The sequence below is a fragment of the Clupea harengus genome, chromosome 15, assembly GCF_900700415.2.
Source record: "Clupea harengus chromosome 15, Ch_v2.0.2, whole genome shotgun sequence".
Classification (NCBI taxonomy): domain Eukaryota; kingdom Metazoa; phylum Chordata; class Actinopteri; order Clupeiformes; family Clupeidae; genus Clupea; species Clupea harengus.
Genome location: NC_045166.1, coordinates 3994551 through 4010226, shown reverse-complemented (window position 1 = coordinate 4010226; position 15676 = coordinate 3994551). Strand labels below are relative to the sequence as shown.

General features: G+C 44.4%; 1 protein-coding gene across 2 annotated transcripts; it reads left to right on the top strand.

Annotated features, from left to right (window-relative positions):
• Positions 1-4183: 4183 nt before the first annotated feature.
• Positions 4184-15669, top strand: ankrd6b (ankyrin repeat domain 6b). 2 transcript variants are annotated; one of them, XM_031581855.2, is made up of 15 exons: positions 4184-4485; positions 7349-7447; positions 8587-8685; positions 8959-9057; positions 9225-9323; positions 9705-9803; positions 10220-10318; positions 10623-10700; positions 11283-11387; positions 11853-11987; positions 12155-12328; positions 12447-12599; positions 12933-13046; positions 13234-13519; positions 13838-15669. In XM_031581855.2, exons 1-15 carry the CDS (start codon positions 4360-4362, stop codon positions 14434-14436), a joined length of 2364 nt encoding a protein of 787 aa, XP_031437715.1. In that variant the 5' UTR covers positions 4184-4359; the 3' UTR covers positions 14437-15669. The 2 variants fall into 2 exon arrangements, with proteins under 2 accessions (XP_031437715.1, XP_031437714.1); XM_031581854.2 differs by having other exon boundaries at positions 4185-4485; positions 13231-13519.
• The last annotated feature ends 7 nt before the right edge of the window (positions 15670-15676 follow it).

Below are 15676 nucleotides of genomic sequence, written 5' to 3'. Positions count from 1 at the left end.
CAACAATGCTCAAGTGATCTGCGACGCAACATTCAAGTGATCTCTGTGTAGGGTTATTCATGTGTTCGCTAACTATCCTGACTCTTTCATTTTGGCGAATTCAGGTGTTCTTATAGCTTGTGACAATGGTGACTGCAATCATGATTTGTTAAGATATAAAAATGCCTCAGTTGTTCAGAAAGTTCAGTACACTTCACCTCAGTTTTTCTGTGCGGTCTCCTGAGGGCTGACAGAAACACACCAAAGCATACAGTATATCAGGGGGCAAGGCAATGGCTAGGAAATGACTGAGGAGTCATGGTAATTTCTGACTCTTTCTCAAAATATTTTCATCTCTCTGATAGAACATTTTTGATTAATCTCAGCCCGCTGAGGGGGGCATGGGAGCTTGGTGTTTTGTGTTTTGTGTGTGTGTGTGTGTGTTTTAACAGTCTTCCTGCGTTCTTGAAAGCTTTTCACAAAAGGCTTGTTGCCTAGCTGCGCTCCACTGCAGCTCTGCTTGCTTTTGTGTTTCTGTCTGACTGAACAGAGCTCTTATGGAGATTCCTTAAGAATGCAGAGGGGGCAAAGCAAAGAATTTCCCTCCTTAATCTCATTCATTTATCTGCTGGCAGGGGACAGTCTTTCAAATGTTAGCTTCAAGGATTTGCTCTCATTCCAATCACATAGCTTCTGTTGCTAAGTGTAGTGCACTTACATGAGTTCAGTGCACAGAACAATTTTCAGCACAAACCATTATTAGTCATTTCTTTTTTATGGATGAAAAATGTCATCCTGCAAGTCAATAGCAAAATACTGTTGGCCTTTATGATGTTATAAGAGCAGTGATATTTTGCAGATTTGAAACTTCACGTCAAAGGGGCTTTTAATGGATTTCCATTGATAATATCTTGTCAATTAGAGGAGTTTAGTAGAGTAGTGCAAAGTTAAGGTAGACTCACACTTGTGGCAATTATTTGATAATTTCAGGAATACACTGACACAGACTTGCTGTGCATAGAAATATTTTTTTAAAGAATAGGGTTAGGGAATGCATTTCATTCTGAAATATTGAATAATTCACAGTTTTTTTGGTCCTTGATAATATGGTGTAGTATTTCTGTTTACTCATCTGTGTTATAATGTTCCCCTGGTTTTCTCAAAGCTGACTCTTTGGAAGGGAACTGGATTCGGGTGAATCATACTCTTTTTCTGACCATTAAAAATACACATATCAACTGTAAAGTGTGTTTATTATCAGTCATTACTGTATTTGTCAATGCAGAATTGCCTCAAGAGTTGTTTTCAGTCAGCATGCTTCTTCCCTACCAGATTTAGGCTGAACAATGGACATTCACATGAAAATGGGTCACAGTGAGCTTCTTACCTTCCGAATAAATGTTAAGGACAGAATGGAGCTCAACATTTCAAAATATTTAGCTTTTAAAAAAAGCTTTAGTAGTACGAGGTGCTTGTGAGCTGTGAGAGCTGATTAGCAAGTAAGGCCTAATTCTTACATACAGTATGTGACGAGGATAGAAAAACAGGCGTTTGTGTGGAGTCACTCAAATAACATGACATAAATACCATTTTTCCCTTTTGCTCTACAACAAAGCCAGATTTCTTTCTTGATATCATTAATGGCCCAGATTTGCTGGCATCTCTCCAAAAGAGTAAAGTGTCTGAGAGTCTGAGAATTAGAATTCTCATTGAAAATAGAAGGGTGTGAAGCACACCTCCCAGGATCAGTAGAGATGAGTATTATTGTTTTGTTTCCAATTGTTCAGTTTGGACAATCTTGGTGTCAGCTTTATATAAGTATCCTGACTGATAGAGTCATTCTAAATGGAAACTTTCTGTAAGAAAATGACCTTCACCTGGTCATAAACTCTTCGGTTACTAGCTATGTTAGCTAGCTACATTATTATGAAATGGAGAAAGTCACCTGCCACTGAGCATGTAGGAGCAAGTGAAATGAAAGACAAGATGTAGGTACATGGTGAGTTCTATTTCAAAGCACCGTCACCGCACAGCTTTGGCCAGCCCAGGATTAGAGGTACCCCTGGGGAACCCGGCCTCAATCTAGGCACTGTATAACACACCAACCATGTCCCATGCTAATCTAGGCACTGTGTAACACACCAACCATCTCCCACGCTAATCTAGGCACTGTATAACACACCAACCATCTCCCATGCTAATCTAGGCACTGTATAACACACCAACCATCTCCCACGCTTATCAAGGCACTGTATAACACACCAACGATCTCCCACGCTAATCCTATTAATTGGGGCCAGACAGTGCTCTTGAAGGAGCCGGGGCCTGGGAGTAACTGTGTTCAACTCTCACTGATGAAAACCAGACCTTCTGCAGAGGCTGACCCTTCCACACCAAACCATCAAATCATTGAACCTGTTCAGAAGTCAGTGCTATCAGTACCACAGGAATGGGTCAGGAATGACGCAGGGATGGGTCAATGGGTCAGGAATGATGCAGGAATGGGTCAATGCAACAGACTAATCCAGAAACATGAGAAATATGCTCATCAATGTCTGTGCATCTCGGTAATATACTGTTGCATCACTGTTGCTGGTCTGGAAGGATTGTAATGGTATGCAGGGTTTCAACCCTGTCAAAAGAAATAGGTTTTCTAGCGTTATCAACCAACATATGGTCTATAGCTGCTCGGGAGGCTGCATATTTGAGATAACCCTTCAAAGGAAACTGTCACAGGTGGTATTTAGAAATCCCCTCCCTACCCATACAGACCAACATGAATTGTTAACTATTACGCCAATTTACTTGGCTAGATGCCGAAAGCAGGAGGGAAGTTTTGTTCATTGGAATTCAGTGGAGCAAGTGGTGAATTGAGATTCCTTGCTGTTCCATAATTAGGCTCTTTTCCTGTGGTCTCCATTGAAGCCTTAAAGGAGCAGCATTAACAATGAGGCCTAATGAGAGAGCAGGTGGAGGACACTAGTTAACCGATCACCCACATACTATTGGAGACAATGTCTGAAAAACCAGAATGACAAACCAAGAGTTTTTTTTAACTATTTTGCTAATAGAGGCGTATCTTTAAATTTCACATATAAATTGACCTTTTCACATTTAAATTGACACCAGATAGCTCAATAGTGGAAAGTATTATACCTTTATTTAAGGAAGATACATCAAATGTATTATATGCTTTTGCTAAAAGGCATTTCCAGAAGAAAAAAGAAAATATTTAAATTAAGGAGTTTTTTTAATGTGATATGTGTAGTACTCAGATAACAGTAACCTAATCAACCTCAACATGCTGAGTGAAAACAGCTTTCCACAACTGCATGGATGGCTTCCTGTTATTACACCAAAGGAATTGAGTTGGAAAAGCGGATGTGAAAGGGTTTTTGGGCCTGATGATCTGCTGTGAAAGGGTGTTTGGACCTGCTGATCGGATGTGAAAGGGTGTTTGGGCCTGCTGATCTGATGTGAAAGGGTGTTTAGGCCTGCTGATCGGATGTGAAAGGGTGTTTGGGCCTGGTGATCTGCTGTGAAAGGGTGTTTGGGCCTGGTGATCGGCTGTGAAAGGGTGTTTGGGCCTGGTGATCTGATGTGAAAGGGTGTTTGGGCCTGGTGATCGGATGTGAAAGGGTGTTTGGGCCTGCTGATCTGCTGTGAAAGGGTGTTTGGGCCTGGTGATCTGCTTCAGTGGGAAGGCTGACAGCATTGACAACTGAACATGTTGATATGTTGTAATGACAGTAGCGACTCAGCTGAAGCACCTCTGAAAAGACAGCCTTCTTCCTATGACTCATTTAGCCTGAGGTTGCCTACACACTGACAGGCAACTGCAGTAGTCCCTATCAACTGTCTGCAGTTGGATCTTTATAAGTTGGGCAACATTTTGTTTCTAATTCTGCCCAACGGCACCCTGCAATTCAATGCTGAACCTGGAAGACACTAAATTCAACTGTGGTAATATGAGGTTCCACCTAACCTCCATAGACATTATGTGTATAGAAACCACTACCCTTATACAAATGTACAAAACCTCATATGTTTCTTCTATCCTCACAATGTGGAACCATTGCACCGGATTCAAACGATGACATCCCTCTTTAAATATCCACCCGATTCTTCCTTCACTTCCCCTTTTCCTGTTTGGCAGAGTGATCTGTGAGCCCACTGGCTTTAATAAGCACATGTGCTTCCTGTTCTCCTGCAGGCTCAGAGGAGGGCATGAGAGTGGGACTCTGGGAGCGTCACACAGTCAACGTCCACTCCTCGTTCCCTCCACGTGTCCCCGTCTCGTCCCCCTGAGCTGGTCATGAGGTAGAGGTCCCAGGGTCCCCCTGTGTCTGGAGACGCCCTCCCTCCCTCCCTCCCTGCTTCATGAGCCAGCAGGATGCTGCTACGGTCCTTGCACTTTCGGAGCGCCTCCTCGTAGCCTCACACAAGGGCCAGGCTGACAATGTGGTCCAGCTCATCAACAAGGGTGCCAAAGTTGCTGTCACAAAGGTGAGTAGGTTGTCAGGTGCACTCTGGGAAAGTGAGTTGGGTTCACTGGTCTGTACTTGGTGTGGTTGCTTGTTTTCACTCTGAGATAGTTGACACTGAATAGGAGGTGTTTTGAGCACATCGTCTTTATTTCAGGCAAAACTTGCTTTCTTTTAAACTGAGGTAATGATGGTATACACGTGATTGTGCCTGATGTCTGTTCTTTACAGTCTGATAAGGAGAGTGGCAAAGGCCAGTGGTAATGATCTAAGGATGTTCATTTCTTACCGGCTCTTTTGATTCTTATCTGACCCTAGTTTTTGATACTGCGCCCCAGTAACTGAGATGGTGAAGCAAACAAGAAGCCTTCTGATAAATAAATAATAGCAAGGGGATTGAGGGCCTCTACAGGATGGGCTGTTTGTAGAACAGACGGGGAAAAGGACAAATGTGTGTGTGTCGGTAGGAACAGCATGACAAATGTGTGTGTGTCGGTAGGAACAGCATGCCAAATGTGTGTGTGTGGCTGTAGGAACAGCATGCCAAATGTGTGTGTGTCTGTAGGAACAGTATGCCAAATGTGTGTGTGTCTGTAGGAACAGCATCAGGAACTCGTCCATGATGTGTTGTCTCTGTCAGCACATGCATGCTTTTGGGTTCTGCCTCTTGGGAAGATGACTTTGTTGTAATGTTAGTTGTAAAAAGTAATGTGCTACTTGAGTTGTGTTGAGAATGTGATTGTTCATTGTTCAGCACAGTGACAGTAACCGTGTCCTACCCTCTAAATGTGTATATAAAAGACACTCAAAAGCCTTGAAATTAGATTTGAGATGTCATATGAATATAGTCAAAAGATTTAAAGTAAATGCACAACAATAGTCTAGTGTTGAACACATTGTATTAGGCATACTGAGTTGTTCTGTAGCATTTTTGTGATGATTATGATGATGATGGCTTTTAGAGATAGAGATGGATGCATTCATTGATGTTCACCAACTGTCGTACAACCACGTGGTACAAAAGGTTGTTTCGTGAAAAATATTAAACATCTTGCAATAAAATGTTATTTAGGTTTAATTTTTGGAATTTTATTTCAAGGTAAGAGTTTAAATGTGAGTTCATGCTGTCATGCCCCTTAGAAGATTGGCATGTACCAACAGCCCTTGGCAAGTACCGACAGATTTATGGAAGCATAAAGGCATGAAGACCAGAGAGGTCGAGTACATTTACCAACCTATAGGTCACAGCTGTTAAGAGCTCAGCATCATAGTGATTGTGGGACAAAACATGTCCTTGAACAACACCAGAACTATTATATAACTATTATAAGTACCTCTTTAACAGCTTAAAGCACTGATTTCAAAATCATGATTGTGAATGTAGGCCTCTGAGCTGAAACCTGTATGGTCTGGTGCCTATTTCAAGATGCTTAGATGTCTGTTATATTTGCACTGTATAGTGTTGCCTCAATGTTGACAGATTTTAGCCTATTTCTGTGATTTAGGATTTAGCCTTTGCCCAGCTGTATTTTGGTGCTGCTTAAGTCTGTAATATTTCATGAGTTTCAACGAGAATGCATGGTAAACCCTTAATCTGTGAGTATACGGATTGAATTTCAGAGTTTGATTTGGGTAGCTGGAGAGTAACCGTTTAGGGGCAGAGTATGATGAGAGCTGTGAGTGAAAATGGCCATAAGTGGCTTTGGAGAGAGGGGGTCATAGAGAGTTAAGAGCTCAGCCGGAATAGTATGGCCTAAATCAGGCCGCGTACAACAAAATGGACCCACTCTGGTAACCTTGGGGACAGTTGACTCCCACCCATTTGAGTGGCTTTTACCTACGATGTTGTCATGGCATGCCTCCAAGCCGATCTGTGCCAAGAGAAACCTGACCTCCAGCATGACTCCATGCATGTGAATGGTGTTGTGCCGCACCTATGAATGCCAAACTGCTTTCCCCAGGTGGAGTTCGGTGCGTTTCTGGCCTGGATGGCCATGAGGCAAGGCTGTTTTCGGGATCAAATGAGCTTCTAAGACACCAGTGTAATTGAGACCCACTCACAGTGTGGATTCACGGCAGGTGTTACAAAAACATTTAAATTATGTTGATTTCAATCTATATAAACATGGAAAGAAGAAAGGGTAGTTGCAACTAGTAGACTAAAATAAACCAACAGGTGACAGGGTAGATTTTCACATTCTACATTATCCAGCCGAGTCCAGTTGAAAGCTTTCAGCACTGAAGTGAATACAGGTCATGAACGTCGGAATCAAATGTATGATTATGTGTTAAATCTAAGGGAATGGGCTTAAATGCCCTCAAAACAAAACAAAAAAAACGGTTTATATATTCAGAATTACAGATACAGGGTTTCCATGGGTTAGAGTAAATATACCCTGGGTAATCCATAAATCCTTTGTGTTATTATGGGGTAATTAAAAGAGCCCTGATGCCAGACTCACCCTCTCACTGCTGCTCTCCCCTGGCCTCTTGACCCGTGAGAGAGGGCTACGCCATGTCAATGTGTGTGTGTGTGTGTGTGTGTGTGTGTGTGTGTGTGTGTGAGAGCGAGAGAGAAAGGGAGTGTGTTTATATGTAGCGCTGCCAAGCTGGTCAGTGCCTCTTTTAAATCATGGATTAAACATTTGATTGTTTACTCGCATCTCATTACACAAATGGAGTCTGGCCTGTGACAGATTGCCCTGGTCGGCGCCACAGTGCTGCCATGTGGCCATGAGGCAGTGGGGTCCAACTGTCCCCTGTCCAACTGTCCCCTGTCCCCTGTCCGTCCACACCGGCCTGTGCACAGGATGGATTGGACTGAGTGTATGTGATGCTACCTCATGTGTGCGATGATACTATAGTTGTGTTTGTGTGTTTCACAGTATGGCCGGACTCCCCTGCACCTGGCCGCCTACAAGGGCCACATCGAGGTTGTGCGCATTCTGTTGAAGGCTGGCTGTGATCTGGACATTGAGGACGATGTAAGTGTTTACTGCTTGCTGCTCATGTTTTTCATGTTTCATCTGACCTGCCATCTGTCTTTGCTCTGCTTCTACCCCCTTAAACTAACATGGCCTTGTAGAGCAATCACTGCTTATGCATTATGTACTTTTTCAACTTTCAGCACATTGTACGAGTATTTCAATGCAATCATTGTGATGACTGATTTTGCTTTTCTGTAGTAAAAAAGGAAAATATCAACAAACATTTGGTTGTGATGGCATAGTTATTTCTTCCCTGTGAAAACCCCATCCCCCTTTCCTCTCCTGTAGACAATCTGAATAGTCGAATAATGACCTCCAGTGGTCTGGAGTGGGACTATTTTGACTGTGAGCTAGAAGGATCCAGTGGCCCATCTCTGGGGCCCCCCCTATGTGGGGAGGCCCTAACACCTCCATCAGCAGGAGTCAGTAATAACTGGCTTGCCCAAATTCTGTCCACCTGGTCCATGAGCTCCTGCTCAGAGAGTAGTAGGCCCATGGAGCTCCAGAGGGAGTGCAGAGCCAGGGGCAGAGAGGAGCAGGAGCAGCAGGAGAGGCAGCGAAGGAGGAAGGCTTGGAGAGAGCCTGGAAGATCAGAGAGTGAGGAGGAGGTTAGAGAAGCCACTCTGAGCCCTGTGGTTATGATTCCTCCCCCCATCTCCCCCATCCCCACCCCCCCTGCTCTATCCTCTCCAGCTGCCTGCCTCATAGCTCTCTGGCTGCCTCACAAGCTGCTTATCTCACTGGGAATGGCTTCTCTTCTGGTCTAAGTCTGTGGCCAGTGACCATTAGTCTCCCACATGTGGGCCTGCTTAAGGTGTGCTGCTCTAAAGTTTCTGTCCTTGCAAGGATTCATTTTATATATTCATGTGAAGGTGCTCTGTGTTTTTTTAGGCAAGGCTGCCTGGTTTTTGCCTGTTCTTTATGGTTAAGACTTGCTGTCTTTCATTTCCAGTGACATTTCCAAACTGCTTGTATGCTTGTATACTCTTCTTTGTTGCCTATTTGCAATTCACAAATCTCTTCAATAACATAGGCTGTTGAACATATTAACACAAAGACGAGTGATTCACATAGAACGGCATCGAAATACTTGCTGATGTTGAACTGACAGTATCTCATGTGGCTGTTGTTGACAGGGTAACCAGACAGCCTTACAACGGGCAGCCGTGGTGGGAAATAGTGACGTCATCTCTGCTCTCATTCAGGAAGGGTGTTCTTTGGACAGACAAGATAAGGTAAACACCAGTCATCAACACTCATCCTGAGAAACTTCTGGCATGTTCATAAAGATAGCCTGTAGTGTGATTAACGTGAGAGAAATACTATGGACTTTACTATGTTGGCTTTACTATGGCAAAAAGCACATTGACCTATATAGCCTACTGCGGATTATGCAGTCACGTGCAGTATGCTTAACTGCATGCATTTCATTTGTGTATTTAATTGTTTGATTTTCTAAACTTTTGACAATCAAAATAACCCCGCTACGTTTCTGTCTTCCTCACTAGGATGGTAACGCTGCACTGCATGAAGTCGCATGGCATGGTTTCAGTCAGTCGGTCAAACTGCTGGTCAAAGCTGGAGCCAATGTTCATGCAAAAAACAAGGTACAGTAAGCATGCCATGTCCTTATACAGAGCTATCTCAACCACAGTGTTTTAATTATCATATTCCACCCATGACTATATTAGTCCATGCACACTCAGCAGGCGTGTTAGTTTTGGATTGTATTTTACAAAGTCCTGAAATCAGCACTTCCTGTTTTTGGTGTCAGGCAGGGAACACAGCACTACACCTGGCCTGTCAGAATGGTCATGCCCAGAGTTCCAAAGTGTTGCTTCTAGGAGGTTCCAGACCAGACAGCAGGAACAACGTGAGTCTCTCCCAGTCTCTCCCAGTCTTTCTCCGTCCTCTGACAGGGTAAAACCCCTGGCTGACTAAAAGACTTTCAGGGTCTGCAAATTCTAGAGCAGCCTTTGTACGGTGTAGTCGGGCACTTAATTATGAAAAAGTGCACTCTGCATTTTAAACACAATCTCGCTTCACGGCTCACTAGTTCCTGTGAAGAGGGAACACACACACACACACACACACACACACACACACACACACACACACACACACACACACACAAACACACAGCCAAAATTAAGCGTCTGATCCAGTTGCCTCATGCAAGCGAGAGGCAGAGCTGTGCAGTGAATCATCAGAGAGGTCCCAGTACATGTGATATTTATATTTCTATATTTCTCAGGGAGGGGACACGTGTCTGCATGTTGCTGCGCGCTACAACCATGTGTCCATGATCAGGATCCTCTTGGGGGCATTCTGTTCTGTCAACGAGAAGAATCAGGTTGGTGCACAATGAAAATAGATATTTCTACTTCTAATGTCTTACAGATAAAGCTAACTTTGGTGGACATACATTATTACCACTGCCAATGATAAGCTGAGTAGGAATATGATATGTTGTACATTTGTTATATTTCCATATAGTTACTGGTCTTTTAATTCCATATGTACAAAATGTACATGGTAGAACAGTTGACAGTGGTCTTCTCTCCTGCACACTAAAATGGAATTGCAAAGCAGAGTTTCATGCAGATTTCAGTGTCCCTAGTAACTCACCATTTTATTCAAATCACCGTTTGAAGTTCCTAAAGCTGCACATATTTAAGTCCCTAAAGCTGCACATATTGGTGGAGATATCCCGTAGTTGGGGTGTTCTGTATGAGGGACGGTGTGTGACAGATGTGTGTGTGTTCTCAGGCTGGGGACTCAGCCCTGCATGTGGCAGCTGCTCTTAGCCACAAGAAGACGGTGCGCCTGCTTCTGGAGGCGGGGACAGATAGCAGCCTCCGCAACAACGTGAGTGCCTCTGGCAGTGCAGCCCAACTCTGGCGCTCGGTAAAAGCCACGCTCCCACATTGGCTCAGTTAACGAGTCCTCACGTCAGCGCTCATCTGTGTCACCATGACTCCATGGTATTGGGTCGCCACTCATTTGGCTCTTCGGGACATTTTTGCAAGCGGGATTTTAGGAAGAAAAAAAAAAAACAGTCTTAACGTTTAATATTGAAATGTGTCACTTCTCCTGAGATCACTTGCCACTCATAAATGTGAACTCTTAAACTGGATACGCTAGTGCTTTTTTTGTCCTTTTTTGGTGACAGGCAGGTCTGACTGCGTTGGACGAGGCACGAGAACACAATAACCCAGAAGTGGCGCTTCTCCTTACCAAGGCCCCTCAGGTAAGCACATAACGCATGCTGTCATACCGCTAACAACAAGGATGTGTGCTAGCTCTTGCAGTATTCATGTATGTATGTAACTTTACAGACACCAGTGTTAAAAATGTACTAGAGTACGCATAATTATATACTGTCATCTTATATTGTCATGACTGGGCTGGTTAATCCAAGTACACACAGATGTGGGCATAAATGTTGGTGTAGCTTAAAAAAAGGGGGTTCAACAACTGATCCAAACCCTTTGTGGAGAACACAGGGATGTATAGCCTCTCCATCTGATCCAAACCCTTTGTGGAGAACACAGGGATGTATAGCCTCTCCATCTGATCCAAACCCTTTGTGGAGAACACAGGGATGTATAGCCTCTCTGTATGATCCAAACCCTTTGTGGAGAACACAGGGATGTATAGCCTCTCCATCTGATCCAAACACTTTGTGGAGAACACAGGGATGTATAGCCTCTCTGTATGATCCAAACACTTTGTGGAGAACACAGGGATGTATAGCCTCTCTGTATGATCCAAACACTTTGTGGAGAACACAGGGATGTATAGCCTCTCCCTCTGATCTTTGACTGCTCAGGTCCAGAGTTTCACGCGTGGCAGGAGTGTGAGGAAGCGTCGAGATAAACTGAAGGCTGAGCGGCGAGCGCAGTCAGTCCCGCGGGATGAAATGCTGCCTAGTAAGGTAAGGGGGTAAGAGAAAAGAAGAGGCCTCAATGTCTGACTTGGCATATGACCAGGGTCACAGAACTTTAATGTCTGTGGTACCTGTATAATACGTTTTACATTTCCAAAGGACCATCCAATTGAAAGGTATTCTCTTTTCAAGTTATATTGAGGAGGTATTTGACTGAAGAGAGAGCAGGTGTCCTGACCCATTCTCCATGTTGGCAGTCTTCCTCGGGGCAGAGACATGGCCTCCATGCTCACTGAAGTGGGAAGGCCGTCTGATAGGAGAGATCCCAGTTAACCTTTTAGCAGCTGAAAGACATTGTGGCCTCTGTGTGGTGGAAGACTGTTTGATCTTTACTGAAAACTTGTTTTCAGACTCACTGATTTAATAGTGAAGCCTAACTTAATAATGCCTCTAAGACATTGGATCTGGTCTGGTGGGCCTTGACGATTTCATACGTGTAGTTGTTTCCCACAGGAAAGTGTATCAGCAGCCGATGACACACAGAGTAGTGACCAGGTGGTGCGCAGATGCAGAGAGACAAAGAACAACCCTCCAGAGACTCCAGACGCGGCCACAAAGAAGGGCCGGCATAAGAAGCCCAAAGAAAAGGCAAGTCATGGGGCTCACGCGGGGGCCCTCCAGCACACTTTATAAAGAATACCAAAACAGATCACTTTCGCCCAGAGTTTGAGTAAGAGATGTAGGTCCACTCTGTGTCACCTGTAGGCGTCACGTTTGATATAAAGGACTGACAGTAGAGGTGTGTGTTTATGCAGCCCTCCCTGTCGGACCCCCTCACGCGGCGTGAGAACAAGTGTGGTGAGCCCGTCCAGAAGAAGAGGGGCAAGGTGAGAGGCACCTCCCCTCAGGCTCCCCTGCCCCCACCCCACAACTACAAGGCCTACCAGTTGTACACCCTCTACCGCAACAAGGATGGCAAGATCATGCAGGTATGTGTAACACCCCTGAGCCAAGTCCCTCTCTTGGCTGCTGGCCAGGAGCTGTTGTGGCTTTAGCTGTGGGTTCCTCAAAGCAAGACTAGTGCTCACAGTTCTGTTCCCATGCCAGGCCCCACTCAATGGCTGCCGTTGTGAACCCCTCATCAACAAACTGGAGAACCAACTGGAGGCCACCAAAGAGGAGATGAAGTCGGAGCTCCACACCATGCAGGAGCTGATGAACAGCAAGATGGGGCAGCTGGACCGCAAGAACAAACACCAGGTGTGCACAACTATACATAATACAGTCTGGGATGTCTGAAGGGGTTTGGTATTCAGCCTCAGGTTAAGTAAGGGATAATGTATAGTCCGCCGGTCAGTATAGGAAAATAAATCCCAACGGGGCGAACAGGACCCCGACGCGCAGCGGATACATTATCCCGCTTATTATATGGTTACTCGCCAAGAGACACTCCTCCTGTGACATAGAAGATTACAGAATATTCTGTCTTTACATAGAATACTCTTATTACATTCAATTGCTGTTGAATGGAGTAGCTGAAAAGTTATGTTTCTGTGCTGAGAACAGTTTCAGAATTCATGCCCCCCTTTTCAGATCCGAACTTTGGATAAGATGACCACGGAGAGAGTATCGGCAGAGCGGACTGAGTGTCTTCATCGCATCGATCAGAGAGCCACGGTGGAACGAGTAGAAGGAGAAAAGAGACAGGTAACACTTTCTACAGCTTCTGTCACTTTTTATGAACTGGGAATTAGAGACATTTTAGGGAGTTTTTTTTACAGGAAAGTTACACTGACAATGCCCATAGAAACGGATGATTAAAATGTGTGTACAAAGTCCCTTAATATAACAGTGGTCTGAACTTTTTATTATCGGTCTTTGCTTTTTCAAGCAGGCATTAGTTATGAATGAGCTGAAAAATTGGTGCTTGTCAAAGATCCAGCGCATGGAGAAGCGCTTCACTGGAGATGGAAAGCTGCGCAGATCCTCTTCCCTGGCTGACACCCTCTGTGAGGCAGACTCTGACGGATTGCCTACCCTGTCCAGAGGAAGTGCCCACTGCCTGGCTGGCACACCTCTGCCCGACTCCGCTGAGGGGGGCAGTAACGCTCATCCTGCTGCCCCTCCTGAAGAGGGCTCAGCCAGCCATTATTTTGTGGTTCAGGTGGACAGTTCTCCAGGTACGATAGAAAACATCTGATCTCAGTTCAGACCTTCTGGTTCATTTCACTCTTTAACACCCAGGCCACAAGCCTCAGTGCATCTCTGCTCATGCAGATAGGGGTTATGTAACCCTTATATAATCCTTGTGTTTTATTCTCTTACTTCCTTTGGGGTAAATGAGGGAATATAACCTAAATAGAACATGTGTGTTCAGTGTTGGTACTTTCCCTTTTATGTCATAATGTGAAATCATCATTTGCTACAATTACACTGAACTTCCTTGATTGTATCTATGGAATGAATGTCTCTTTGGTCTGCTTCTGATTTTTGAATAGATGAAAAGCAGCACCTTCCTGAGCCCTCATCTCAATATCTGAACAAGTCCCTCCCTTCATCTCCCCGTGTGGTACGCCGTAAGGAGCGCTCGCTGCTCTCTGCTGACCCCCGGAGGCCACAGCCAGAAGTGCAGGAAGTGGACCTGCTGGAGCCCGGGGCAGGGCCCAGTCCAAGCTCAGCCCGGGCCAGCAGCCTGTCCCCAGCCACAGAGCGCCGCTTCAACAGCCGGCACGACCACGACCGGGGCAGAGACAGCAGCAGGTTCCACAAGAGACACTCCCGAGGCCGATCAAAAGCCAAGAAGAGTGCAGGGCTGATTCCTGCTGATGGGGCCAAGACGCTTGAAGTGTTTGGGGACCGACCATCAGAACCCACTTTTGCCCAGGAACGGGACAACATGCACGCACTGGAGGTGACCCAGTACTTCTTTGAGGCCGTGTCCTCACAGCTGGAGCGCTGGTATGAGAGGAAGATCCAGGAGGCTCGGGGCCAGGCTGACCAGAGGGTGCAGGCAGACCGTGCAGCCCTCATAGACCGCATCAGCTACCTGGAGGACGAGCTGCGGACACTAAGAACTAATAAACAAGGGGAAAGTTAGCACTCACTGGAGACTTACTGACTAGAGGCCATTCATGAACTTCTCAAAGAATTGTCTATACTCTCGCCCAGTTCAGCAAAAAAAAGAAAGAATTTCTTTAGATCCAGAGTGGCTTGATATTAACAATGCCCCTTTTATCCAAAGGCAAAGACGACTCATGTAGTTCTTGATAGGCACATGTCAAAAATGAAATTGCTTGCTTGAAAACTGTGATCAAAATAAATCTCATGCTATGTCAAACAACTTTGAAACAACTTTGTGATATCCAGACAAGTATATCTTAAAATATGAGTCAGTGAAGCTTACTTAAGTGCTTACTTAAGTGCTTCCTTCAGTGCGGCACCACAGTTAAGTCATGCTGGCTCATTCACCCAAACGCCAAAACTCTTTTGAGATTCCTGGAGATAGTCAGGAGTTAGAGGTCAGTTTTTGTACACAAAAAATATGTATGAAAATATGAACTTGATCGATGTTTACAAGTAGCTACAAATCTTTTCACTTCAAATTTCATGTAAGTTTGCCATGACCAATGTGCATGTTACGATTTAGACAAAGTGCTATTGTTATTTTTTACTCCATAGTGTTAAGTATGTTACTTTCAGACATGCTCAACTGTTCTTGTTCATTCTCCAGTTAGGAACTTTCATGATGAAATCCCTCAAAGAAATTGTTTTGTACATTTGAAAGAGGACGCAGCCAACATGACAATGTCTTAACTGAATAAACTTGACTTTTTAAATCTTTGGATATATTAGACACCTAGAAGTTGTCTCATATCACCTCCTGTTTTGTGACCTACATTAAACCTTAGGACTTTTACAAAATCAAAAGTTAAAACTGTAATCGTAAATACACGGTCTTGCCTGCATGTTTAACAAAAGTGCTACAGCGTTACCTTCGTTATTAGTGTCACTAGGAACCATCTAGAACATATGCCATGTTTCTGTCATTCATTTCCAAGGTCAAGTGTCTATATATTCATGTGGGAATGAGTATTTTCTGTATTATAAAACTCACAATGAATTGTACTTTTTGTAAGTAAGAAGCTGATTGTTGACTGCTTTCTTTGAAACATTACTTCAACAATGTTCATAGATTCATTTGTAACCAGTGTTTCTTGACACTGCAGTGATCTTGCAGAAGCTTCATAATGTAGGCTATATTTTCCAGCCCTGAAGTCCATAACCTGGTTACTACAATAAAGGATTTAAACTTCGAACAGAAGGCACGGTACTGGGGC

Bases quoted from the DNA above. Each gene is read 5' to 3' on its own strand.
- ankrd6b (XM_031581854.2), top strand. From the start codon at position 4,360: ATGAGCCAGCAGGATGCTGCTACGGTCCTTGCACTTTCGGAGCGCCTC. The intron at 4,486-7,348 runs GTGAGTAGGTTG...TGTGTTTCACAG, and splicing joins CCAAAGTTGCTGTCACAAAG to TATGGCCGGACTCCCCTGCA. The intron at 8,686-8,958 runs GTAAACACCAGT...CTTCCTCACTAG, and splicing joins CTTTGGACAGACAAGATAAG to GATGGTAACGCTGCACTGCA.